General features: G+C 36.3%; 5 protein-coding genes across 6 annotated transcripts in view; 3 read left to right on the top strand and 2 right to left on the bottom strand.

The window, feature by feature from the left end:
- Positions 1-455: 455 nt before the first annotated feature.
- On the top strand, positions 456-1,557 carry LOC132202551 (biogenesis of lysosome-related organelles complex 1 subunit 6-like). The gene is made up of 5 exons (XM_059629525.1): positions 456-718; positions 773-877; positions 940-1,027; positions 1,095-1,181; positions 1,246-1,557. The coding sequence occupies exons 1-5, from the start codon at positions 651-653 to the stop codon at positions 1,357-1,359; spliced, it is 462 nt and encodes a 153-aa protein (XP_059485508.1). The 5' UTR covers positions 456-650; the 3' UTR covers positions 1,360-1,557.
- A 38-nt stretch (positions 1,558-1,595) lies between these two features.
- Positions 1,596-11,659, bottom strand: LOC132202550 (pyruvate dehydrogenase (acetyl-transferring) kinase, mitochondrial). Its single transcript, XM_059629524.1, has 7 exons — positions 11,369-11,659; positions 4,395-4,602; positions 4,151-4,335; positions 3,838-4,008; positions 3,603-3,778; positions 2,970-3,194; positions 1,596-2,880 (listed from the first exon to the last, which is right to left on the bottom strand). The coding sequence occupies exons 1-7, from the start codon at positions 11,466-11,468 to the stop codon at positions 2,686-2,688; spliced, it is 1,260 nt and encodes a 419-aa protein (XP_059485507.1). The 5' UTR covers positions 11,469-11,659; the 3' UTR covers positions 1,596-2,685.
- Positions 11,660-12,187: 528 nt separating this feature from the next.
- On the top strand, positions 12,188-14,188 carry LOC132202402 (F-box only protein 22-like). Its single transcript, XM_059629296.1, has 9 exons — positions 12,188-12,240; positions 12,290-12,357; positions 12,486-12,701; positions 12,759-12,864; positions 12,916-13,016; positions 13,077-13,229; positions 13,278-13,396; positions 13,450-13,642; positions 13,701-14,188. Exons 2-9 carry the CDS (start codon positions 12,355-12,357, stop codon positions 13,968-13,970), a joined length of 1,161 nt encoding a protein of 386 aa, XP_059485279.1. The 5' UTR covers positions 12,188-12,240; positions 12,290-12,354; the 3' UTR covers positions 13,971-14,188.
- A 417-nt stretch (positions 14,189-14,605) lies between these two features.
- Positions 14,606-16,116, top strand: LOC132202435 (uncharacterized). 2 transcript variants are annotated; one of them, XM_059629349.1, is made up of 5 exons: positions 14,606-14,807; positions 14,908-15,009; positions 15,067-15,193; positions 15,258-15,401; positions 15,562-16,116. In XM_059629349.1, exons 1-5 carry the CDS (start codon positions 14,723-14,725, stop codon positions 15,821-15,823), a joined length of 720 nt encoding a protein of 239 aa, XP_059485332.1. In that variant the 5' UTR covers positions 14,606-14,722; the 3' UTR covers positions 15,824-16,116. The 2 variants fall into 2 exon arrangements, with proteins under 2 accessions (XP_059485332.1, XP_059485331.1); XM_059629348.1 differs by having other exon boundaries at positions 14,609-14,807; positions 14,896-15,009.
- A 1,820-nt stretch (positions 16,117-17,936) lies between these two features.
- LOC132202408 (transcription factor AP-2-epsilon) overlaps positions 17,937-27,254 on the bottom strand; it is a 156,685-nt gene continuing 147,367 nt past the window's right edge. The window contains exons 7-10 of the mRNA XM_059629305.1: positions 26,757-26,875; positions 21,864-22,005; positions 21,068-21,239; positions 17,937-20,499 (exon numbers count right to left, since the gene is read on the bottom strand). Coding sequence (XP_059485288.1) covers positions 20,380-20,499; positions 21,068-21,239; positions 21,864-22,005; positions 26,757-26,875 — 553 coding nt within the window. The 3' untranslated portion in view covers positions 17,937-20,379. The remainder of the gene's footprint in view (positions 20,500-21,067; positions 21,240-21,863; positions 22,006-26,756; positions 26,876-27,254) is intronic.

The following is a 27,254-nucleotide window of genomic DNA, read 5'->3' on the forward strand; positions in this document are numbered from 1 at the left end:
TTCAAAATGATTACACCAATAAAATCATTAGAATATTTAAATATTGGCCCCCAAAAACATAGAATTCTACTAATCTAATGGAGCAGAAATTCGAAGCTAAATAAAAATAATAAAAAGGACTGTACGTTTCATTTAAAGTCAATTATTTGAACGAAAGTAATCCACTATTTTAATTTGATTTTTTTACTCTATTTTTATGGTATAAGAGTTTTGTGATAAATTCTAGTCAGTTTTAATAATTTGTTACTGTTTGTTTCACATTTACAGGGAAATTGAACTTTTCAAAGTTTCTTTTTATCAAAATCAATCAAAATGAGAATAAATCTTGATGTGAATTAAATAATTATTGATAATTATGTGGTTTTGCATAATTTCAAAAATTTATCCTCCAGGCGTATTTTTATCATCGAAATTTTCGCGGTGCTGGGTTGAATATTTTGGTGCAGCCCCGCCCCTTTGCCCCAAATCACATGACGAGAGTAGACAAAACTGACAACAATAATATTTTTTATGACATTTGGATTCGGAGAAGTGGACTTAGTCATCAATAAGATCACTAACTAGTCTCCAAAAATTCTGTAGGGTTTTACTGCAATTTTAAATTTCATCCGTCTGCTATCATATCTTAAAAATTGATATAAGAATGTAGAATGTCTGCGAAATCAGGAAACTTGACGGATCTTGAGCTGAAGGAAGAGGAAAACGCTGCGAGAAAAAGGTTTGAAAAATTCAATAGTGTTTTTGAAATTTTTTTACATTGTCAATTTTTTAGTCACGGACTTTTGGATGATGACGAGGCTGCAGCTCTTGGAACGGCTGTGCTCAACATTTATGAACCTTCTTTGACAAAGGTCAGGCAGCAGCTTGCAGAGGCCAGGTTACTTATTTGCAAATACTGAAAATAAATATGTCATTTTCAAATTGATCCTGGATTTTCAGCACCAAACAGCACTTGTTAATCGAGCAGCTTCAATGCGAGAATGAAAGATTGGAACTCGGTCAAAGCGAATATAATTTGCAAGAAACTGTAAGCAAATTAAACTCAAAAGAACAGCGGCAGTGAAAATATATTTTAACTAATTTGCCTATTTCAGTTTGCGAAAGTTAAAGTTTACCATGCCAAGTTGGTGAGCATCAAAAAAGACATGGCAATGCTGCATGAAAAGTCAACCAAGCTGAAGGTTTGCAAACTGATAAAACTGCTCTTGGCCTCATTCTATTGAATCAAAAAATTTGTTATTGCAGAAACGAGCCAATCGACTACAGGAGCATTGCCAAAAACAAGCCCTTCAAAAGGAACTAGATAAGGACCGGCAAATGCAACGGGAGCTAAAACTGGTCGAGGACACAACCAAGTGATTCACCGAGGTGCTTTGTTAATTAATAATATATTTTTGTTGATCTGCTATTTTCACATTCCAAAAAAATGACACATTTCAAGGCTGAACAACACTCTTGGAGTGCTGACAAATTCGTGCTCTAATTATTGTTAATACATAATAAATTTTATCAAGCGCTAGCAATAAATTTTTAATGAAATAAAAAATACATAAAATATTTAGGTGATTTGATTTTTTTAATCAAATGAAAAGCAATTTAATTACTATATAGGTTTTTATTGATACTGAATTTCATCTGTTGTTAAAGGAAACAAAAAACTATCATAGTAACTTATAGTTTAAGATAGTGAGCAGTCTAGACATATTCTCAAAATATAAATTTCTCACCAAAAATTATCAAATAAAATGTCAAGCTTCAATTTTCGCATTGTGTCTGAAAACAATCCATGGCTTGGCAGTACAAAGAGCAACATATAATGCAAACCAACTGGAAACATCAATAGTCTTCCCTAAACAACTAAAGTTTTAAAATAATGGATTACAACAGATTCAGCATAATTATCAATTTTCGTGATCATAAACACTGAAACAAGTATGCCTCATTGATGCTCCACTGTGTTCTTTGAGCTGATAGATTTGTCGTATTGAAGAAATCCCAAACAAAATTAATTTTAACATCACAGCCTTTTACATGCAATTAATTGGAAATTATTTTTCACTTTTTGTGTGCTTTAATAATTTTTTTTAATATTTCAATTAGAATTAGAAGTTAGAAATTAATTACAACTCTTTGCTTCTTGTGGTCGTTAATACTCCACCAAAACGTGGCCAGTTTCTTTTCCACACTGATTCTATCAAAGTTTTGATTTTTTATTATTTGCCAATTCATATGAATTCATAAGTCGCTACCTGCGTTAGACTAGACTAAATCTGTTTTGCGACTTAAAAAAAGCTTTAACTCACTAGAGCTCGCGATAAAATAATTCTGTAGAAGAATTCCTTGATCGAGGGTTGATTTATGATGTTCAAATCAAAATTCCGCTTTTCCTTGATGTGTGGTTTCAATTGCTTAGCATAAAAAACAAACAATATCGTCGTCCTCCAGACTCAAACGACCAATCAAGGAAAAGCCAAATTTCAACTAAAACACCATAAAATAATTCCTCGTTGTAAAATTTAAATCAAAATATAATTTGTAAAAAAAAAGAAAGATTAAAATTAACTTTGATAGATCACAACTTAGAGAGAAAAAGCTCTAAAATAATGTTGGTAATGAGACCCCAACATAGCCATAGACACTAAACACCAATTTGGATTGCTATGGGGTCAGAGGAAACACCAAAGATTAACACGAGGCGCTTTGCTTGGTCAGCTCTGGGCCTGAAGGTGCTGCTTGGGGCTGCCTGATTCTCGGCTGGGTGCCAGTTGTCAAGTGGCGGACATGGTTGCTCCAATCACCAGTTGGGATCGAGGTGCGGTAAAAACGACTTGAAGTCTTGTTGAAGACTGGGAGAAGCTCATTGGCTTCACTTGAGAGAGCCTACAACACACGAATTCATTTTTAGTAAGAAAAATTGATGCAGAAGCAATTTAAATTTTGATTCTTTCTTCATAATATTCTTTGTTCACCTTAAGATAGACGACGGCATCAGTACCGAGACCTTCGCAAGACTGAAGAACAAGATCACCCTGCAAATAACGGGCGTACAGACGAGAAAGGGGCAGGCCGTAACCGTAGCCAGCCAGAGGAACAGTGGGTGAAGCACTCTTTGAAGGTTGAGGGGCTGTCGAGTACATGTAGTTGAACAGCAAGTCGGTCTGGCTGCGAGGAATGCCTCCGCCACGGTCTGAGACCTATGGATTAAGAAAATAATAAAAATTTCATTCAAAATGTGCCATACAATTTTTTTTTCATTTCAGAAATAAAAATTAGCTAAAATTTCAAGGAAAAATAGTGCATGAAGTTCAATTATTCTAATTGGATTCACATCATTTCTTCACCTAAAAATTTTTGTTACTTAATTTGTTAAAACAATTATTTTATTGTCTTTTAATAAAAAAAAATAAAAAAAATTTATTACGATTTTGAGTATAAATTTAAAAAAAACTATCCATGTTAATTTTATGAAATTCTATTTAAATTTTTTTATAATTATTTAAAAAAAAAACAATAATTTAATTACATATATTAAAAAGTGTAAAATTAAATTTTAAAGTAATATAATTATTGTTTCATTCCATTTTAACATTATTATTCACTACCTTAATGCAAACGTCTTCGCTTGCCGCCACAACATGTGCAACAACAGGAGGAACCTTTTCTTTTTCTCCGTGGAATTCCATGACGGCGCGCATCGAGTTCTTGAACAACTCGAACAGCATGTGGTACAAATGGGATGGCACATAGACCACTTGGATGGGTGCGTTAGCCTCCAACCCTGAAATAATTTACAATTTTTAGAATAAATTATGTTTATGCTCAATTTAAAAACCTCACCATTGTACTCATGAAGTTCTAGCTCTGGCGAGGCCAGGTAGTATTGGTCGCAGAGAAAACGAGCATTCTCGTAAGCGTCCCTGACGACGCCAACCACATCACAGTTGGGATCGATGCTGCCCACATGACGGCTATTGCTGACCACATTCAACTCGGTTCCAAACAGCATTGCTGAAAAAATTTAAGGATAAATATATAATAAAAAATAGTGACTGGCACATAAAATCATAAAATAATTTTTTTTTTTGTACTTTTCATTTTATTTTTCTTCTTGTGATGAGATTTATTTTTTTTTAAATTTTTTATTGCTTACTGTGCTGGTTGATGAGCATTCGAATGCTGATGCGGGACATGTAGAGACGGTCCAAGAAGTACTGGATGCTGTTTTCAGTCTGTTGGTCCACGGGGTGCGACTCCTTCAGCTCGAGCACTCCCTGCGCCATGGTCTGCACAGTGTCTGAGTGGCGGTTGCGAATCATGACTAGCGCCTCGCAAAACCTTTCAGAGAAAAAGTAAGTTTTAATGAAAGATTTTTACAGCTAAATGTTTAAATTTACTGGGTCAGCGTCTTGTCTGAAGCGTCCGATTGTTCAAACTTCAGCAGGTCCTTGAAGCTCTGAGCGTACCACTGGTTGACAAGGGTGGCCGACGGCATCCTCAGCAGATTTTCCGGCAGCAGGTGGATTTCCTTCATAATGTTGGCCAGCCGGACCGGCAGTTCCTTGCGCAGGAATATGTATGACGTGCGCTCGCAAGCATTTTGTCCTAAAATCAAAGTTGATAAAAATTGATCATTTATTGTATTAATTATAATTATATAAATAAATTGTAAAGCCCAGAAAAATTAAAATAAAATGTAAAAGAAGTTATTTTATTCATATTTATTGATAATTGTGTTTATATTAACTAATATGAATAAAATATTTAACAATTAACTTCCTTTATAAATTTTAATTTAGTTTTCTGGGTTTAATAAAAAAAAAAAAAAACTAATTTCAGATTTTTAAGAGATCGTCTTTTTATCCTTTTATTTTATTTTTACAATAGTTCCTGTTATTAAAATTAAAAATTTTTTAATAACAAAAGTAATTCATTACTTTCCCTGCCAAAGATTATTAATTAAAAGATTAAAATATATAAAATCGTATTAGCTCAAAAAAAAAATGCAAATTAGCTAACCTTGTAGGGCGTTTTGCAAAACTGTGGCTTGACAAGGGGATCAAGTTGCAAATTTCGCCCAGCCACGGATAGAATTTCGCTTCCCGATTTATTTTCCACAGTCGCAAAAATTTGAATTAAATTTTTGTACATAAGAGTGCATCTTGCATTGCAAACGAGTTCAACGACTTCTTTCTACACTTGCACTTTTGCGTTGGCTCATAAAGCCTGTTATATACTGTCCGTCGTTAGCACGCGGAATTAATAGGGCCCCACATGCAAGTGACTGTGCGAGTCGATGGCCTTGGTCATAATTTCTCTCTCTCGTTCCTCCTCGACTCTTCTGCACAAGCAGCCGACGCACAACTCGCACACGCATGCGAATTAATTAAATACACAGACCAAGGACGCGCGATTAAAGTGAACTCTGCGCGTACCAAACAACATTGACAGAATTATCAATAATCCTCCTCCTCTTTTAGATGACGAAGAAGCCGTCGACTGCTTATTCCATATGAAACAAGTTGTTTGTGTACACATTTTATTACGAAGAACGCGAGATTACGTGTCTCTTAAACTGGTCTACGTGCTCTTCTGCGATAACAGATTGGAATTATGGCTTAGGAGAAGCCTTTCGAGTGCCCTGTTTCTTGCTAGAAAAATTGACACCCGCTATAGGGTGTCAATTGAATTCATTTTTCAAAACTCTAGAAAAAAAAAAATAAAAAAAAATATAATGTTTTGTTAAAGAATAATACGATCGTGGGATGATTCATGGTGTTTTGAATTTAAAATCAGCTTTGCCTTTACTAAAATAATATTCATAAAAATTCCTTAAAAACTTTTTAATGCTAAAAATTGTGTGGTTTGAAAATCTGGTTGAAAAAATGTTGATTTGATGAAAACAATTAATTTTTGTACTGAACCTAATCAAAATGATTAACCAACTTATGAATTATGGCTGCAGCCCGAAGCCAAAACAGGAAGAGCAGAATATTATTTTCCTTGAAACTACTAAAAATACCCATATCGTGGAAAATCCAAACACTAATAATTCTCACTGTTAGATTTAATTTCAAAATATTTAGAAATTGATTCATTATTCAGAGTTGGATTAATTGAAATTTAATTTAATTGGCATCGTGTGATTAGGGCCAGTGCCAAGCCACCTCGGAGCGTGTCAAGCGACAAAGTGGCAGAGAGATTTATCTCAAAGGACCATTTGCTTGCTTGGCAAGGACGAGACTTGAGCACACAAGTCTTTCATGCCAGAGCATTGAGCACAATTTGCATCAAGGGAGTTGCACAACAAGTGCATATTTGCAATAGCGGAAAGTTGGCTGAGAGAGCTCGATCGCTCTATTTGCAATCAACACAAGAAAGAAAAGGCTGCAGTGGGTGTAAATAGCAGAAGCTTTTACTTATTAATTGGTGACAAGTTTAAATTTTTTGTATTGCTTCATTCATAGCTCAAGTATTTATGTAATTTACTTATTCGTACTAAATCAAAATTAAATTGATTCAAATTATTTTAAATTGCGTTTAAAACAGATGAAAAATCACAGTAGCAGAAAAAATAGCTAGATTAATTGATTTTAATAATTAAGATTCATTAGGAGTATGTTTTTTTTGGGTTAAATCTACTAATTCCTATAATTGAAAGCATTTTTTTAAAACTAAATACAATTAACATTATTACGTAAGCTCACAATTCAAGGCGTATTAATTATGACAGCTGATAAGATAATAATCGAACTTTCACTGATCAAAAGTTGGCCGCCGTCAATGGCATCAGATATTTCCGGAAAACGCGTGGCGTCGCAAAAAATGTCCCCTCGCAAGGTCTTATCAATTGGCGAGCAGGACACTCGGCTACAGCACAAGATGAATTCCAATAAAGTCTGACGCAGCCAGCGCGCTTTATCTCCGCTCAACACGCGCCGGTTCATTGCCTTGCCCCATTTTCAGCGGCGCGATTCTGTCGCACAGGCAATAAAACGCTTTTTTTCCATTTTGCAAAAGCCACGTGATCGTAGGCAACAGGTGCGGAAAAGTTTGTAAGAAAAAATGTGGAAATTAATCAACTTTTAGCGAAATTTTATTTTTACACGTCCGAGCCAGAAATAGACGCGGCGGTTATTTTGGCCAGGTATGTTATGAGCCAGAAAAAGCGCCGGTCTGTGACTTTTGTTTGGATTTTTCAGACTGCTTGGGCAGACGCCAGTGCGCGTTTGTTTGTTTTCCGGCGCTGCAACACTTCCTTTTGGCAGCGCCGAATTCAATTCAACTTCGGAGCCAACAAAATTTCAGCCTTGGCTTTAAAAGAGTTCAACGGTTTGTAATTTTGCTAAATTTCAAGTAAAAATTATTAATTAAAATTAAAAAGGTTTTATTTATTCAAAAAGCAGTTTTAGGGTTTCATTTTTAAGAGGTTTTTACGTGGTTTTGCAAGAAAAACTTGGCTTTACATACCAATGTTTTACTTTTAATTAAGAAACTAATTTTAAACGACTAAAAATTTTATCTTCTTTTGTCTCTAAAAGGAAAAAAATGAAAATAAAATACGGAAAATTGGGCAACATTACTGGCTTTTTTATGGTTTGTGATACAAAAAGATGAAATATTTGAGTCATTTCAAATTAATTTATTGCACATTTTCAGTAAAATCGCGTCGATCGTCAGGCGGGTTCAGTCAATAAAGCCGCGTTTATTCAGCAGCAGCATTTTGTGCCCAAACAAAACACAGACGCCTGAATAGCTAATGCAATGCACACACATGACGTGACCCACTTTTGGCGCTCTCGCTTTATCACTGATGATGCCTCAACCGGCGCTCTTTGGGGAAATACAATTTAAAGCTGCCAACAAATTGACCAACCCGAAAATCGATTTTCCGCCCACGGGCTTTTCCGTAATTTCCGAGAACCGACCTGATTCTTGTTAAAAAAGACACGTTGTTTACAATGAATTTGTACCAGGGTCGTTTTAATTAAGTCGCGTGAGTTTGGTTCGCGCCGGTTTCAACTGGAATTTATATAACGAGTACAACATTATGCGGTTGCATGGCAAAATTAATGGCTATGTTCGTGGCACTCTCAGCTGATTTTCATGCTTGCAGCAAAGTTGTAAAAGAATTAACAAGGGCGCTGGACTCTCACTTTCACTTTGTCTATTGCGTCTCAGATAAATCGTAATACATGAACAGGACAGGCATGAGCTAATTTTTAAACAATCACAAACAAATTTACACCAATTATTAGATAAAAGAATTGGTAAAATTTTCTTTATATTTATTTATTTATAATTTTAATTAACAATAGCAAATTTAATTTCACTTATTTCTCATTTGTTTGAAGAAGTTGACACTCGAGGAGATGATCATGGAAATGAAGCGATCGGGCTTTTCCTCGTTGCAGAAAAAGCCCGATCGCTTCATTTCCACTTATTTCTCAATTTGAATTTTGAAAACAAGACCAATTTATTTCGCCTGTCTTCAATTTTATTTTAACATTCTTATCACCAGCATCAAATTATCTGCCTTCTAATTATCTGCATCATGTTTCATGTTATTCAATTGCAATAAGTTTCAACAAAGAAGTAAAATTAAAAGCGTCCAACGTTCAATTGTTTCCAATCGGTTGAGAAGCAGACGCAATTGAAGCGATCAAATTTATAAATTAAAACCAGCAATTATAAAAAGATCAAAGTTCAAAAGCTTTTTACAATTCATTCCAAGACGCACTTAATATTTTTTCCGCATGAGTCACGCCGCAATTTCATTATCTCTCGTTGCTCAGCGATTTCATCAAAACAATAAATGTTTTTCTCATAGTAAGCATTTTTTTTTTTTTTTTAGAAAAATAATGAATCAAACACGACCTGAAAACGAAAGGTACAAGCGGCGAGTGACGTCACGGAAACACACCTTTCTTGAGCCCACCAATGGAATAATGGAGGCAAAGCTTGGCTCTTTCACGACCTTAGAGTGACCTCAAAACAGCCGGCGCGACTTCCTCGAAGAATCGACCATTATCTGCTCTTTTTTACTCAATTTCATTCGTTTCCGCATGCGACTTTCGGCTCGAAATGAAATTGACCACAGGAAAATGTATCTGTGAAATATTCAATGTGGGTTGATTAAAATGAAAAAGTAAAAATTAATGCGGTGTGCACTTGCGTCACGGCAGATTGAGACTGAAAATAATTTTATGGCGGTTTAGAAGCGGCGGCGACATGCGTCATTCGGACAATTTTTTCTTGGCACCGCTTGCGAGTAAACATTACAGGAATTTCTGAGATTTTCCATTCATACAAGTTCAGCAAACTCGGAATAAAGTTTTCAAGTTTACTCGGATATACAATTTTAAACTAATTTTGTGCACAATTTTAGTAAATGTTATAACATTTGTCAATTATTTTTCTAATCAATTTTTTATGAATTTTTAAATTTTTTTATTAATAAAAATTATTGAAATCCCACATTTAGCTAAAATTATTCATCATTAAAAATAAAATGTAAGATAATCTGTTTGCCATTCTACATTTTGAGCGTCATTATCTCGCTGCCATTCGCCCTTGATTCAACCTCGCCGTATCCACGCAATTATCAATTTTCGCGACACGATTACTTCCTAATGTTGTTCGGAACAAGAGCGAGTTCCAAGTCTCACGGAAAATGGGTGCGGAAAAGAGGCTCTCAATATCGATCTCGCAATCAATTCGAGCATCTGGCACTGCGGCCTTTGAACACGCACGAATGAATAATTCCTTGCAAATTTAATCGAAAATAACAATCGGAAAAACCCCAACTCGGCGCCATCAATATGAATTCTAACTTTGTCTTCTCGTGACATTTCTGTTTGACCATTCAATCAAGTGCACGTTTTGCTGCGTGGGTGCTTTTGCAATTAGCACTTTCCTGAAGCTTTCGCCAGCTGGTATTAGCAAGTTCGTGCAAAGAGAGGAAAGCAGAGGCTTTGGAAATTCGCTACGCAGTTCATATCTGAAATTGAACAAAAAATCTACCCTCATTGCAACTTTCAACTCTTGCAAACATCTGAAATTTTGTAGTAGAAGTTCACGATCGAGGGTTGATTCGGTGATTTGAATTTAAAGTCAGCTTTTCCTTGATGGGTTTTGTGAGTTAATTGTTAAAAAAAAAGATATCCGGCTCTAAATCTGCTCTAAATGTTTCGGTTAAATTGTAACTGAAAAGAATTTTTGAAAAAATGGATTATTTCAGGAAAACGCTTTTATGAAATTAATTTAACCTCTCATTTTTGTCAAAAAAATTTCACAGCGTATGATTCATGAATTATGGCTGCAGACGAAACATGTAGAGCAGGATATTATATTTTTTTTACTTCTCAAAACTCGTCGGGAAAAGCCGACTTTAAATTATACAAACACTATCTCCAAATTTATTAAAAAAATATTTTCATTATCAATGATTTAGGTAAAATTTATTCATTAAAATTTTTCACATACTTAATTCGAGGTTGAAAATTGTTTCAATTTTAATTATTTCTAATTAGAGAAAAATAGGGACAATAGAAACTGCATTTCCTAATCATTTCAATTTGCCATTTTGCACATTTTTATTCGCAGAGCTACTTAATTCAAAAGTGAGAATTTCACAATTAAAACATGAAGTTGCAGTTGTCAACTTATAATTGGGCACTGACACTTCAGGGAGGCTGCCAAGGATGCGAATCTCCCAGAATTTTATTGTATTCAAGTTCATCTCGAGAACAGATCGACAAAGTCTGGCACATGCTCAAAGACGATTTTGCAAAAGTGCTTTACTTTCAAGCTGCAAATGGCCCTCGTCAAATATCGCAATGATGAACTGCTGATTTAGTTTAAATTTAACATGAATTTAAATTTGTATATACAAAATTATATTCTTCTTGTATTGCTTGTTAAAATACTCATCAATTGTTAATCATTTTAAATCGACTTATTATAATTATTCCGTGAAATTTAAGAGGTTTGAATACACATTTATAAAAAAAAATGCTTGAAATTTATATTAAATTTGACACGGATATTTTTTTCAACGCAAATTAATTTTTAGAAAGAAATGAGAAATACTGAAAAAGGAAAGGACTTCATTAAGTTCATTAAGTTTTTTTTTATTAATTTCATTTCCTCAGAAAATCATAATTCTTTTACTTTCATCTGATCTATCTTTAAAAATGAAAAAAATCATCCCCTAAATTAAAATCAATATCTGCCGTTTCCCCGAGAGTTCGTTGACCCCTGAGACCCCAAACACCGTGACTTTCATCCCGTTTTAGGCGAAATATTTATTCGGAGCCATGAAACGCATCTCTCAGGAATGGGGTGAGAAGTGCATACGTGCGGGACTCACCAAAGTCAATGAATTGCTTGGTCGAGAGGGGCGACGGGTTGAACTGCGAGTAAAAGTCGAGCATTTTGCCGATGTTCCTGACAGCCAGGGTGGTCCTCATCGTTGTTGTTGGGGCCGGGGCGGGTTTGCGAAAAAAACTGAAAGTCGGTGCTTGTGCGTCGACGACCCTTTCACATCGTCGTCCGCCGCCTCGTGAGACAAGTGAACTGACGAGAGGAAAAACGAAACAACATCAACAACAACTCGCGCCCATGCTACGAACGAACGAAAACACACTCGACAACCTTCCAGATCATGCGGGAGGGGGGAGGGGGAGGGGAAAACGGGATGACGAGCCTCCGTCCCGTGCCAAGAAGGTGCGATGCCAACCTCGGGCCACCGCAACAAAATCCGTCCGCCAACCAAAATCCTCACATTCGAAAAGACGCGCATAATTTTTGTATTTTTCTTTCTTATTACTGTCAATGCCGTTTATTGGAAGATAATTATGAACATAATTTTTTTTTTTTATTGGGGTTCCTCTCACAATAACAGTGGCATTCATTAACCAAAATGCCATCTCTTGGATATTTAAAGTACTAGCAAGAATTCTATTTTTCTATTTCACAAAGTTTTCTCTACACTATACATGCTTTTTTTAAACTTATTATAATATATCAAAGAGAAACAAAATTATATAATAAATTAATGATGCTCCGAAAATTCGCAAACTGCAATCAAAATAAAAAAGAATTAAACTTTTCGAACTTTTCAGCTTTTTCAGTTGAATGTAATTAAGTCGTATAGATTGCCACCTAGTGTTCAACTCGCAAACTACTAGGAACTCACAAAACGTTATAAACAAAAACGTAAACAAAAAACACGACACGAAGGTAGAAAAATCAGTTCTCTATCAAATTTTTGAAATTGATCTCTTTGTAGTGAAACTCTAAATTAATCGGCTGCTGGAATAATTATGTGAAAACTTCTTCTCAACAAAAAGAAAAATGGTAAGTTGCCAAGTTGGTTGAAAAATTATTTTATAATTAATTGTTATGAAAAGTTTATTTGTGTTGGTTTATTATGTAATGGAAATTTAAAGTGTATTGAAAATATTTTCACTCTGCTTTTTTTAAAGACTGAAAGTGTGGACCCGGTCGTCTTGAAAACGTTTGGTCTGCTTTTGGGAACGCACTACGAGATTATTGAGAAGTGCCTCGTGAACTTGAAACCAGCCGAACTGTGCCGAGTGGCCAGGGTGTGCAAATCGTGGAGCAAAGTGGCAAAGTCCCTCGTGGCAAAACAAAGCAGACCCATGGCCGTAATATGTGATGTTGAGACCAACCCGATGAAGGCAAATTTTTTAGTATTTTTTGTGAATTGTGATTGAAATTTTCCTTTTTCATTTTAGGAGGTGGTCACGACTGACGCAATTAAACACTGCTACGAAGACTGCATTGGCTATCAGTCCACAGTGTGCTTCTCATTTGTGGCAGAAAAATGCTTTCAGCAACTAGGTATTTTTTTCAATTTTATTTTTCATTTAAAACTGAAAATCATTACTTCAGATCTTCCGGGACTGAGGAAATTCATGTCACCGTCGTGCAGGAATTTTTGCGTGCCGGCAGATGGGATCGTCGGTACCAAATTGGATGGCACCGCTGATGCTGTACGTTAGCAGTTTTAATTACGATAAGTTGACTAATTATTTGATTTTAATAATTCGCAGTTGTTGAGCTTCCAGTTCATTCCGAACAACGCTCGCTGCAAATTCAAAGCTAGGTTGAGCAGCTTTCTGCTTCCACCTGTGCCAGGAGTGGAAATTTACACATTCCATGGAACAACTGATCCATCGGCAGAGTACAGATTTCAAAACGAAAAGGTAAAATTTCTTTCTAAAATTTGCCCGACTGATTTGTTTTGAATGCAGCTGGATTCTGGAAGTATTGCTGAAATAATTCCACAAAGTGAAAAGGTCAAGTGTGCTGTGGTTGTTGCATTTGAAAGCCCTGAGCGAGCTGCTGAGTTTTACTCGGATTTGGCCAAAAGGTTGTAAAATGATTAACAAAATTTTTGATTTAATAAATTGTTGTTCGGAACAGGCAAGAAGAGCCCTTTGCATTTGGTGGCTATTTTGCCTCGGACGAAAACTCCATGTACGCTGATTACGGAGTGGCTCAAAGCTACAGGACTTTGTCAGCTTGTGGAATTGTGATAACCGGGGACAATGTTGAGGCAGCCTCGGTCGTTGTGAAAACACAATCAAACAAAGACATCAAGGAGAGTTTGGAAAAGGTATAAAAAAATTGTTTATTAAAAGTATATTAAAATCATTTGTTTCTTTGTTTTCCAGCTCAAGGCAAGCAACTTTCCTGACAAAAACACCATTTGCCTGATGTTCAGCTGCGTTGGCAGGACGAAAACTGCAAAAGAGATAAAAGTTTACCAAAGTTTATTCCCAAATGTGCCCTTAACTGGCTGCACAGGGTTTGGGGAATTCGGCATGGACTGCTTTGCAGGCAATGATAGAGATCAACCTTCTTTGAACAAGAAGATCAAAGAGGAGAAAAGCATGCTTCACAGTTTTGCTTCTGTTTACGTCATGATTCATTGGAAGATTTGATTTAATCAATTTTTGTTTGTATTCATCATTACTCTCATATTTGTCAATCGTCGAGGTCTTAAAAGTCACTAAAATAACAATCTGGATAATGAACTTTTTTACACGTTTATTTCATGTCAAATTTATTAATTTCTTCTAAATGTATTATTATTATTAAGGGTGAGGCTTCACTTGTTTTGTAAGATTTATTGAATATTAAAATGGACTGGAAATTAGAATAATAAGACTTGATTTTCCTTTGAAAAAAAAATTACAGTCACATCTTCTTCAAATTACCAAAAATGATCTATCTTGACTGCTATAAATACTTGTTTTTTTTTTTAATTTCAAAAATTGATTATTGTTATAAACAAATTAAATATTATTTTCCATGATTTCTGCACTGCATAAATAATCTTTGTATGAGTAACAAGAAAGTTTTGAATGAAATTCTATAAAGAAATATTTCTGAAAGCCATAATTATTGCCAAATTACGAAAAATTATGCTTCCGTAAAAATATACAATAAACCACACTCTCTGACGCAAGTGAGTGATCTGATAATAAAGCATATGGGAGCTTTGCACTGCACACGCATCTGCTTTCATCATCACTCTAATCACACCTCTCCGATAATTGATAAGGGGTTTCCGTATCATGCAGAGCGAATCGCACCAAATTCACTGAACCAGCAGTTTAAGACTGGACTTATACAAAATAACTACGACTCGTTCCTCTCCTTTGCGGATCAAAGATCTACTAATATTATTAACATGGGACACTTCATTTGGCTGACGACTGCTGTGGTGATTTTTACTTGCAATGCGATTGCTCAAGAATTTGCTATCTCCTACAAAGGCTAGTAAAATTTATACATATATTATCTGTTGAAAATAAAAATTACTTTCAACTAATAATGAAACAAATTTAATTAATTTCCTTTTAGTAAACTTAATAGAAGTTAGTGGCCTTTCGAATAATGAGACAATAAACCTACTGGACGACGAATGCGGTGAAGGGTCGTACCAGGGTGAAAATGGAGTTTGTGAGCTTTGCAAAGGTGCACAAAATCTTGAATCTCTCTAGGAACTAAATTTTCTAATCGTGTGCAATGTAGATTACTTGTTTTTTTGCCGAGAAAGCAAAGAGTGCTGCAAAGTTGATTATTTAAAATGCGACGATATTTTCTTAATATGCAGATGTCAAGATGGAATGGTATGGGACATCTTCCAGGAGGCCTGCGTGTATAGAATTTGAGCGTATTTTTATTATTCTGTATTTTAATAAAATCTTTTTTTAAATACGCAGAATGGAACCTACATGGCCGACAATTATTGAAGAAGCGGTTGCATGGTGGATTTTAGCCATCGTATTGCCCGTTGGTGTACTTCTGATTGTGCTTAGCATCGGTGGCGTCATCATTTTCGTTGTTTTAAGAAAGCGAAGGAGAAGGTATTTCTGATATTATTATTTCATTTGGTAATTTAAAAAAAAAACTATACGACTTATTTTAATATATAAAGTATCCTTGCTTTTTTAGATAATTTTTTTAACATAAATTTTTAGAAGGATAAAATTATTCTGAGATGTTAACTATATTTTAAAATTGCAGTAAGATCGCGAATGCTGGCAGAGTTATAGGACCAGCGAATACGACAATTCCCTTGCCATCGGCTCCGATGGGTGACAACGTCTGGAGCCAGACGAGCCCATATATAAACTACACGCAGCCGCAAACAAATGTCGCACCTCCACAGTCAACTGCAACAAATCTGCTTTATCCTAACCTCGCGCAAAATAATGAAGTCACGGATCACAACATTTCGGGGAATAATTTTCCTCCACCATATGATGCCGTCGTCAAAATTAAATAAAGTAATAGACTTATTACATTTTCTCGCGTCTGCGTCTGTTTTCATAAGAAATTAAGTTTGATTCATAATTATAATAAAAAACCTAGTTAATCCATAATTTGTACAACAAATTATTTTGTTCTTAACTACTCAATTAATTTAAATAAAGAAACTGAATTATCGTTGATATATAATATGATATGCTGACGATTGCAATTGTGGTATAAACCAGCGATTTTCCATAAGGACTGGGCTGTATAATTATTTAATACCCAAACATTCTTTTTGTCTAAATAAAAATAAATGATGTTAACTTTTCAGAGTAATTTCGATAATAGTAAAATAAATCCCAATCGAATTTTTTCAAATAACTCCATTAACTCCAAGCTTGTCTAACCTCCAAAATAAAATTTACTTTAAAAATCAAGATATAACAATGGCAAAAAAATTAATACTTTTTATATTATTGTAGAAAGACGCTCACGTTAATATGGTTATTGATTTCCATTAAAGATAAGGGGAAATCTGAAAAAATGATGATATATCCGATATATCCTCTTATAGACTATTTGGCCTAAAGCAGCAACTCATGCAACATTCTTTGAATGGCTGTTTAAATTCTTGTTTAATTTCACTCTTTCAAGTTTATTATTTAATGGGCTTACAGTGAGCTGAGGAAGGGAATCGCGAGCTCAAAAATTACACACATATATTGGCAAAATAACATTTTTGCATGAATGTAATCTCATTCATTAAGTTCCTGCTCTAGTATAGTTTATGTACTAAAACTTAAATAATTTTTTCAATTAAGGTTGAGTACAGGGTATAGGCAATTTGAACGTCTGTGGTGTCAAGCAGGTTGCATAGATGTGAATAAAAAAAATTGCAAACCCAAGGTTAATATGATGTACTTTATACGTGACGGAAATAGCGTTTTTAGAACTCCAAGAGCGCTTTTAAAATAAACAAGAATATAAGTGATAAGAATAACGTGTCGCTCAGCGAGGTGCTAATGCGGCTGCACGTGGCCAATTGCAAAAAACAACCCATGACCGTGACAAGAGGAGTCTCGACCGTTGCTTTAGGTAAACGTTGCTCGCACAGTGCGAATGCGTCTCAGCTCCGTCTCTCCGTCGTGTCCACGTGAAAATCAACTGCCACTTCCTAAACGGCTTCTGACTGCGCTGCTAATGCAATTTCCACCTCGCTAATTAATTGAAAAGAGGCTGAGAGCGATGACGGCTGTTTACCGCGGGTGCTAATTGTCCGGCGAGCTGATATATACGAATTTGCCCAGAGAGTCACATTCTGGCTTTGGATTTCTTCGTATTCGGACGTTGCATCTAAGTGGCTGGAAAGGTAAATTTAAATACATCATCATGTAAATGACGTTTGTTTCCGGTACTTGAACATATTATAAAAAAAAAACAGAATACTGCTTAATTAATTTGCTTTATTTAGCCTAAAACAAGTATCATCTGGTTATAAATCAATTGTTTTTGCGCGTTATTTGTTTGAACTATTTCGAACATTTATTTCTTTTGTTTCAATTTTAAAATTAAAAAATAAATTATCCAATAAATTAAAAGGGTGGAGTATAAGATGTTCAGTTTGGTCAAATGGAATTAAAATCTTTGTCTGACAATGAATCTACCAAATAAATCTATGCTAAATTTTGTTGTTCATCTCTTTTAACTGTATTAATTTAATGTCAATAAATCAATTCGCAGGTTGATATGTATGATCCAAGCAATCCGCTGATCTGGGCTTTGTGCGGTCTCATCGTTTTAATAGTTTTCCTAACAGCGCTAGTAATTCGTCTTTACTGCAATTCAACTCAAAATAGTAAGCCCAATAAAATAAAATAAATGGGATTTTACCACTTAATTATTCTTATTATCTTTAATTAAGGTCCTTATTATGGCCAAGATGATAATTTCCGCGTGGTGACAGTGCTCAGCAGTTCTTGGCAAGACAAGACTCAGCCTCCCCCTTACGTTCCTTTGTCGAGACGGCTGGATTCTGAGTCAAATTCCGAGTGCATGGACTTTTCCAAAAAGTAGCAGCAGAGACTACTCCGATCTTATTATTATTGTAAGGGTGGCAATCGTGACTGAAATAAAATGCTGGCCGATTTATTTTACATTTGAACAATTTATTTCTGCACATGAAGATTTGTCGCAATTTCACAAACTATTTATATAAATATCGCGAGCGAGTCTCCTTAAAATATAGCACGAATTCCAAAATCAAAAACCGTCCAAATCATTTTATCACAAAAACAATATGGAAAACCAATGTTTGTCGATATTAAACATTCATAATAGAATTATTATTTTTTTTATTTTTACTTTTTATTATTACTTTATGTTGTGAGAGAAGGTCATCAGCGTTCCGCGTGGCTTCTTTTCATACACTTACATTAATAAATAATAATATAATCTCGCAATGACCGTTCACGTTCTTAATCAATGAATTCACACCCATTATTCGATAGCGTTATGGTTATTTTATAAGTGGAGTAGCGTTCGTAATTAAATCTCAACCAATTTTTTACAAGATGCGTATACAGGTAGATTAATTAAAATCAGCGAGATACACTTGTGTATATAATTACAATATTTATACATACATAAAACGTTTCGCTTCTTCTTCTTCTTTTTTTTTATGGCAAGATAATGAGGCAAGCGCTGATCATCAGTTATGTTTTCATAGAAAAATAATTGTAACAACAATCAATGTACGTACGTGACAAAAGCACACATAATTACTATTATGCAAAAAGAACGGGGCCCGTCTCTTAACCCTTTCAAGGGCCCTCCCGAGCGGCCCCTTTGATATGAAACAGGGATTTTTTTCTATTGGCACTATTAATTCACGCATATTTTCTTAATCAATTATGACTGTAGATGGCAACGAGAGTGGCTCTTAACTTTACACGGCGGATATGATATGGTTACACACGAGCGAGTATGTAAATAATGTGTAACAAACAAAGGTTACTCTTTATATCCGTACGCTCTCTCTCTCATCCGCTACTTCTCACCCATTTGCAGCTCAATTTTCACCTGTCTGTATGTACAAAGACGTTAATTTTTTTTTTACTGAAGACGCAAGAGAAGACTGAATCTCAGGGAGTTAGGGGTGGTTTTGGTTTTTACACGAATTATAATTATTTACAAATAAACGGTGGCTCATTGAAAGCCACGCGTCTGAGCTAATTACAACTTAAATATCTTGGCAACGTGATAAAACTATTCAAAACGATCAACAAAAGATGAATTATTATTCATAAAGAAAATGGTCTCGCCGATCAAAATTCGACGTCGATCAAGTGGCTCTAAATAAATATGTAAAATAAATCATTGTAATTATTGCAAAGTATTATTGTTGGGGCGCTGACCGCTTTCTAATACAAAAAAGTTATTGATTACTTATATAGCACCCGAATACACAAAAAAATAATATCCATTAAACGTGAGATCAATTTTTTCTTTCAATATCTTGGAATGCGTTGTTTGTTCAAGGTTCAAAAACGTTTTTGGAATTTGGGCGTGTTTGCACTAAACAAATGATTTTGGCACTTTTGCTCTGTACTTTCTTCTTTGAAACGCTTGTAAATTCAGCTACAGGAGCAGTCTTATTTTTATTGGAGGGTTAATTAATTAAGTAAAAATAGATTCACTGTGCGAAGATAAACAAAATTGAGCATTCAATATGTCTGGCAAACAAAAACAGGGGTTGAATGTTTCCCATTTTATCAGAGAGCAAATTTCGACACAATCATCATGGTATTCAGATATGTTACACGTTAGTCCTGGAGACAGTCTTTAGGAGAATTCCCAGCACATTTTGGCTGACGGGCAAAACAAAAGAGCTATACAATAAAAATCTCCGCAATCTTTGAGCTGGCGCCATTGGGCTTCTCTTCCGAAGGTCTCCGGCCAGAAAAAATTCAGCACTCCACTTTTCCCTTACATTTATGGCTAACGAATTAAAAAAAAAAACTTCAATTTGTAAGTCATCTGACTGTACACGCAATTTTCTTACACTCTAAAATGTCAAAGTGGCGCAGGTCCGTGGCACTGAGAGCAGCATAGAGAGCGCGCCGAAACTTTTTTACATTACAGCACTTGAGAACCAAAATCAATCGGAATGTTAAAAACAGGTGGGCGTTTCACGGGCGGGAATCCAGAGTCATAATATATGTATAATGTTATATGTGATGTATTGTACTTTACGCAGGACTCACACCTTTGATAACCTTGGAAGAATCAAGACAGAGTGAAGAGCGAGTAGTGGTCCAGATATAATTATATAATCAATTTGTCCATTTGTGTTGATTTTGAATGATTTTCTGAAAGCACTTTGCGTTCGTTTTACTTGAAGTGCTCCCACGAGCGGCGGCTGGACAGGGCGTCCGACGGGTGTCCCAGGGGGTGGTGGGGCGGCGGGGGCGGCTGCAGGGGGTTGCCTTGCGTCGCCTCCGCGTAATTGCTGCTGCCACTGCTGCTGGTGTGGTGGGACTGGGGGTGCGACACGGACAAGCCACTACTGCCGGCCCGCTTTAGCCAACCTCATTTCTTATCGAGGTCCTTCGGCTTGGTGTCCAGATTTTGGGACGAGGTCACCGACACGTGCGAGTTGCCGCTCGGGTACACCTTCTCCAGGTGCTTCAAACTCTCAGTCAGGAAGTTCTGCAACAAATTTCAATTAGTGAGTTTTATATATAAAAAAATTGCAGTAAGTTATTTTAAATTTTTAATTTTTACAAAGAATTTAATAATAGACATATTTTTTTTTCTTTCCACAGAGTTTTTTTATAAGAAAACTTTGTGCTCTTTGTGTTTGTATTTACATTTTAAATTCCCTTCATACTATTTGAATATTTATATGATGTATCTCAATTTTAACAGAGAATGGCAAGAAAGCCTTTTGATTCGCCATTGAACTGAATTATCACCTACATAAAAAAATTTACCCCACAGAAAGACGGATAAATATTATGTCAATATAAATATCATTGAAAGTCTGGAATTGTGGAAATGTCACAAATATTAATTATTAATTTTGTATGAAAATTATAGAATAATTTGAAGCAAATAAATATACATACTTAATAAAATAAATTAAAATAATAATATATAACAAAAATTGCGTTAATGCATATATTCAAAAAAATCCTTAAATTTAATAAAGAATGTATTTTGTTTGCCTCAAAAGACGAAGTAATTTATTTTGTATTATTATTTTTATCAAACTAACCTGGATAGCAGTGAGAGCTGCAACGATGGCTGGGCTGCCGAAGCCGTGGGTGATGAGCGAGAAATGTGTGAGGTGTCGCTGGATGCTGGGATCCAAGATAATCTGCGGCCGAGTGTTGCACAGCGGTGAGCGATCTTGATTAAGCAGGTCCATCAATTCTTTGGTTATCTGCCTGTAAAACGACAAGAAAGCAGCTTTTTACTTCACCGTCGGACACAACTTTCCCAGAATCTGCGGCCATTGGCGGCGAAATAAATAAATATATATAAAGCACGCCGCTTATTTTATTCAAATGCACACACACACACACACACGTATAATACAAAACACACGCCGTGTTCGAAAGAGAATCAAGCGCGAGATTTATCGATTTGCGAGAGCTCGCAATTCAATGCAGCTCCTGACCTCTCCGACTTCATTCCGCTTTGCGCGCTGTTTTTATTGTGAATCACCAGACCGTGCCATTCTCGCTTATTTATTTGTTCCTCGGCGTATTTTTTGTTTATCTCTCCGCGTGTGTGCGGAGAGGCTGCGATAATCATATAATAAGCTCTCTCGTTTCATAATTCTAATCATTTCTGCTGCTTTCTCGGAAGCACTTTTTGTACACGTGCAATTTCCATCTGATCTGAAAGTCGTGATGAGGCGCGCGTGATTTTGCGCGAGTGTCGCTCGACTTGGGCGATCTCGTGCCGATGCGACACAAGATTTACATTCAATTTGGGACGGTTCTCACGGCCGCGCTTTGTTTAACGTGTGTGTGCACTCGGGGCGTGTTCGTCTCGCGAATGCTTACTTTGTGGCGTGGATGAGCTCCTTGCGTCTGTACGACTCGGAAGGGTCGGCGTGCTGCCGGCTGAGGTACTCGGCGACCTGGCGCGCGGGGAATTCTGTCTCGCAGACGTATCCGAAGTCTCTCGCCAGGTGAATGGCTTCGCCTGAAATCACAGAAATACCAAATTTATAAATGTCATCAAGTCAATTTCAAGTGGTACAATAATATCTAAAATATTTCGTTTAATTTCCATGTTTTTATGTAATTTTGGTAGATTTTTTTTATAATTGATTTCTTCCTAATAAAAGACATAATAAAAATACTAGAGTAATATTTAATATAATAGATTAATGCATCAACTACATTAATTATAATAATTAATATATTTAATTTAATTTTTTGCTCAGGTCAATCTGCAATCATGGCTAACTGAGCTGATCTTCCATTGTTAAAACAACGGTAACTGTCACGTTTCTCCGTAAAAATATGCAAATGTTTCGGTCCAATTAGACCAATTGTGAGCCGACCGCTCGCAAGACTGAAATTTCCCAGAATCAATTACTTTTTTCCTACAGCCCAACGTATTTATAAGAACGCCAAATGCGGCAAGATAATTTGAATAAAGAAAGCAGGGTCTGAAGAGTCAGGTCAAAAAATCCACGTTCGCATCTCGCAGGATGGACGAATCCTCCTGCGACCGGTTTTTTCATCATTCGCGCGGCTGACGTCACATATCTCGAAGCTCTCAAGGGAAACGCTCGGCGGAATAATATATAACAATATATATTTGTACGTTTAAACGCGGCAAGTAATTCATCTGACTGAGAGGGCAGCTAGTCGGCGTGCCCATTCATTCAACACACACACACGGGCCGCTTTATCAATTTTATAATAACGCGTAAAGCAAATCTCATTCTGCGGTGCACGCCCGTCCTATCTCAGGCCTGTATCTTAAAGCGCCGCTTAATTGAGATGGATAACTTTCAATTATTTAGAGACGAGCGAAATTCATTTCTCAAGTAGCATCAATAAAAATTTATAAGCGAGCACCTCTTGAGGTAAATGAACTTTGTGCTTTACAAAAATAAAAAAAAATAAAAATGAAAATTAAGGAAATTGTTCGTTCGGCTGCTGGCCTCGATCGCGACCGGATAATAATAGTGATCAGCGCGGCAGTCTCCGAATCTGCTCGCAAACTTGCACTACGCAGCTACTTGCTCACAAACGGATACAATTATCGCGAGATACCCCATTTCATTCCAGAGTGGTTATTTTTCCTATACATTGCGGGGAATCTTTTCGAAATAAAAGTGTGCCGCCGGGGCGCACCCATTCGAGCTTTTTATATTCACCTGTTTCGCTGCTCCTGCTTAAATTATGAATGGGCAATCATAATTCATCCGTCTCGTAATGATATGCGCGTCGTGGAGGGCAATTTCACTTCAGCGGGAAATTATGAATTATTATTACGAGAGAGAGCCGAAAACAGAGGCGGAATAACAAACGGCACAAACAGTAACTTAATAATAATAATAATAATAACGGAGCCATCAATCGGACAGTGCATTGATTGGCGATGCCGCGATAATTTTAATTACGGCCGCGGCTTTTAGGCCTTTCTGCTTCTGTGGAATGGACGATTGCTGTGTATGCAGCGATTTGAAAGACGTGCATTCATTCGGGTGACAGCCGTGCTGCATTCACCGTGTGGCGAAAAGTAATATGACAAAACATAACTGTTCTCTGCTCCACAAAGCCACCGCTATTGATTAATTACACATCGCGTTCGGCCCGTAATTAAAAATTAATAAATTTCGATCGACGGGCCTGATTGAAAATAAAATGTGTAATATTCTCGTGGATTGGACTTTCTTTGTCAGGCCTGTGCGATCGACACAAATAATGATTGCTCTCAATCTTTGTGCTGGTGGAACACAATCAGATTTGTTAACGAAGAGATCTTTTCTAATTTTAATTTGTGGAAAGAAAATGCAAATTTCAAAAGTGAATGGAGAATTTAATAATATGGAAGTCGAAATGCCAAAAGGCGAATCAGCGTGTTTACTCAAATTAGTACTCGATTGATGACTTGACTACCCATTGAGACTTTCAACACAAATTTCTTCAAAAGCGTCTATAATAATAGGTATTACGCCTCCCAGAAATCGCTACTGGCGCTTCTATGCAGAGAGAAAAACACCCAGCATCAGTATAGAATAATGGGCATAGGAGCGTTCGTAAAACGGTGTTTCACCCAGGGCAAGTAAATTTGGAAAATAATAGTAAATAAGCAAGCGGGCCAACGCAAATCAACACCTGTGTCCAAAATAAATCTGCATAAACGACGCCCACCGGGGAAATTCCCGGTCGATGGCCTCAGGGGCCACCTTGAAAAGATGTTCAAGGTGCAAACCTCTTGAAAAATTCTCATTGATAACATTCCTTCGTATATTTCAAATGAAATTCACACTTGATTTTATCACACTGAAGATAAAAAGAAAAACGAATAAAAATTTGGATCTGATATTTTTTCTTTTTACTTTTTTTAATGAAAAGGCCGCACGCGTTCAAATCAAAAGAGGAAAACAAAACCCACGCGTTTTTCTCGCCGAGCGTGTCGATCTCCGCGTGCTTTTAATTACAGCGGCCACTGGTGAGTGTGTGTGTTAGAAAGGAATGCATTTACTTTTATTTATTTCGGTGTCAGAGAAACGAAAATTCCGACTCGCCTGTCGGCCGAAATTATTATTAATTTACTTTCCAAGACACCGTTCAGCAAATTGGCGAAAGAAAGAAATTTCGAGCGCTTGGAATTGCGAATTTATTTTCACGGGCGACCGCAAAAATTGTTTAACTTCTGCGCCGGAGATGCAGAAATTGCTGCGACGAGATATCATTTCACATCAAAAGCCACTACTTTTATACGTGTCAGAATCTCTCGCCGGCAAATTACGACTGCAGCGAAATAAAATAACGACCGCGCGCGATGAAAGTCTAGGATGATGATGGCGATGATTGATCCTCCCGACACAATAAATATCATAACCGCGACGACCGTGTGTTTATACCGTGTGGTGTGTGTGCGAGTGGGTAATGGAATGGGCTAAAACCACAAGAATCATATATAATATCGCTATTGTGTGTCCAACACTGTGGAAAAACGAGCTTCCAGGAACGCAATCCTATCCGAATGGGGATACGATTTTGATGCTGACCTTTTGTTTGTCTGCAGCAAACACACACACCGTGTAATCTGTGCGTCGAGGACAATTATCTGTTACTCGGAAAATGATATCAGCGCAGTGGTCCATCCTGAGACGTTAACGCGAAGGCCCACTTGAGTGTCGACGACGGGCACAAAAAAAAATTGTGCGCAGTCACTCTTCAATTGGTATTTCCGAAAACAAATAACGGCCTGGTGGATAAAATTTCTTTTTAATCTCCGCTCAAAAGGGTGTCAAGTTGGTGCGAAAACTGCGAGAATTCCTCTCCAATATATCTGAATAACCCTTCGAGAGGAAAAAAGGTTCGAGGCAAAAAAATATTAGGGTCTGATGACCATATAAAAACGTAATACGAGAGAGAGTCCTGAAATTATACTCGTCTATAGAGAGAAGGAATATAAATCTGAAGGTACATAAAACTCCGGCGAGTGCATCATTTTGTGATTTTTGTGAGAAAGAAATTCTCTCGCCGAGCTGTGTGCATTAAATCGTTTAATCTGCGTAAACGATCTGTGTGTTGGGTAATTTACAGGCGTGCATATGTGTGCTATAAGCCATAACCCGGTCGTGATTAACTCGCGAAAGTAATCCAACTTTTCCGCGGCCGTAATTCAATCAAAATAATTGCCCTCGGATTAAAGCGAAACAATTTTCTCCATTTTTACGCTAAACTGATAAAAAAAAAATAATAATCTGCTCAAAGGGGCGGAGTTTGATGTACATTCTTTTTGATCTACCTAATAATTTTCTAGCACTGCTTTTGGCTTTTGTGATGCAAATAGTTTCGCGATGACAGCTGCGATTGCCATTGCCATATTTATTATGTGTGTTTATTTCCACTCAAGCGAGCGGCAGATGCAAAGTGGCGCGTTCGAATTCCCTCTTGTGATCGCACCCCCTCTGCATTACAAGCACGACAAATTACTCTCATTTCTCTCCAATGAGGGTACACTCGTCACACGTCATCATCAACAGGGGCCTGTTGAATACGTGCTTGAAAATGAATTTTTAATTAGAGCATTAAAGAAATGAATTGAAACTGAATTTCAATTATTTAAATCAGACCTTTGTAAAAATTTTTCTCAAAAAATTTTGAGAAAAATGCACGAGTTTGTTCCTTTTTCAAATTTTGCAGTTTGTATTATTTCTTGCACGAATTATTAAAAGAAATTAAAATTTGATATGTTTTTAAATAGTTCATTTTGCTTCAAACACACTCCATGGTATATTTTCTTTACAATTAATACATACAAGATTTGTCGTTTGCGGTGGAACAGACCAATTAAGCTGATATCGGCGTGATTCAAGTCGGCACATTTGCATACTTACAGGCGCAAAAATTTCTAAAAAGGGGCTACACCTGCGAGAATAATGTGGTGCTAATATTAAACAAAGAGACGCCGCCGCCGCGACAATGACCGGAGACAATAATGAGCGGTCTTGCCTCATTAGGTTCTAATTCTTCCGCGCCAGAATAAGAAGATTGCGGCGCATTGTTCGACTTTTTAAAGGATGCGCGCGCGATTATTACACAGAGCGCAGAGAAAGAGACGAGAGGCCTTTTCTTTTGTGTTTAATATTCACGCAGCCTCGTCGCGATAATAAACCCCCCAAACCTTCTATTTTTAATAACTCTCTATTCTGGCTCATTTACTCGTCCAAAAAAATATTAATCAACCCTTTTCCTTACCTTCAACTAGCGACGTGAGCAGGGTGACGTTGGCAGCCTTTCTGCGGCCAGCAGGCAGGTTCAGCCCAATCTTTTCCAGCTTCTCGCGCAGCAATCTGCCACCGTTTTTGGATTTGGCCCTGGAAATATATTAACACAATATTATTATACCATTTATATAAACATATTTTATTTTAAAATAAACGTTATAAATTATAACAAACATATTCTATATTATTATTAATTTAGATTTTTTTTAATTTTATTACAAGCTTTTATTTAAATAATTTTATGTGTTAAATTTAATTTTTTTTATTGTCTTAACACATTTAAAAGTATTTTATGAATTAAACATATGAGAAAATATAATAAATGTAACAGAAAGTTTGAAATATACTTGATTATTTGAAAGAAAATTCCTTGCGAGTAGCTTCTCCCGTTAGTGTGCAAATAATGTGATTATTAAATTATGATTTAAGATAAAAATAAAAATTGTTGGAAATTTTCATATTTAAGTCG

The sequence above is a fragment of the Neocloeon triangulifer genome, unplaced genomic scaffold (assembly GCF_031216515.1).
Source record: "Neocloeon triangulifer isolate White Clay Creek 2 clone unplaced genomic scaffold, ASM3121651v1 ptg000015l, whole genome shotgun sequence".
NCBI lineage: Eukaryota > Metazoa > Arthropoda > Insecta > Ephemeroptera > Baetidae > Neocloeon > Neocloeon triangulifer.

What these genes read in the sequence shown, in the direction of transcription:
- LOC132202550 (XM_059629524.1), bottom strand. Translation starts at nt 11,468, where the DNA reads ATGAGGACCACCCTGGCTGTCAGGAACATCGGCAAAATGCTCGACTTT. An exon ending in TCAGACAAGACGCTGACCCA is followed by an intron (nt 4,336 to 4,394) that starts GTAAATTTAAAC and finishes TTTCTCTGAAAG; the next exon opens with GTTTTGCGAGGCGCTAGTCA. An exon ending in ATGCCGTCGTCTATCTTAAG is followed by an intron (nt 2,881 to 2,969) that starts GTGAACAAAGAA and finishes CGTGTGTTGTAG; the next exon opens with GCTCTCTCAAGTGAAGCCAA.
- LOC132202402 (XM_059629296.1), top strand. An exon ending in TTGAGACCAACCCGATGAAG is followed by an intron (nt 12,702 to 12,758) that starts GCAAATTTTTTA and finishes TTTTCATTTTAG; the next exon opens with GAGGTGGTCACGACTGACGC. An exon ending in AAAATGCTTTCAGCAACTAG is followed by an intron (nt 12,865 to 12,915) that starts GTATTTTTTTCA and finishes TCATTACTTCAG; the next exon opens with ATCTTCCGGGACTGAGGAAA.
- LOC132202551 (XM_059629525.1), top strand. Translation starts at nt 651, where the DNA reads ATGTCTGCGAAATCAGGAAACTTGACGGATCTTGAGCTGAAGGAAGAG. An exon ending in GAAAACGCTGCGAGAAAAAG is followed by an intron (nt 719 to 772) that starts GTTTGAAAAATT and finishes TCAATTTTTTAG; the next exon opens with TCACGGACTTTTGGATGATG. An exon ending in CAGCAGCTTGCAGAGGCCAG is followed by an intron (nt 878 to 939) that starts GTTACTTATTTG and finishes CTGGATTTTCAG; the next exon opens with CACCAAACAGCACTTGTTAA.
- LOC132202435 (XM_059629348.1), top strand. Translation starts at nt 14,723, where the DNA reads ATGGGACACTTCATTTGGCTGACGACTGCTGTGGTGATTTTTACTTGC. An exon ending in ATTTGCTATCTCCTACAAAG is followed by an intron (nt 14,808 to 14,895) that starts GCTAGTAAAATT and finishes ATTTCCTTTTAG; the next exon opens with TAAACTTAATAGAAGTTAGT. An exon ending in AGTTTGTGAGCTTTGCAAAG is followed by an intron (nt 15,010 to 15,066) that starts GTGCACAAAATC and finishes TGTGCAATGTAG; the next exon opens with ATTACTTGTTTTTTTGCCGA.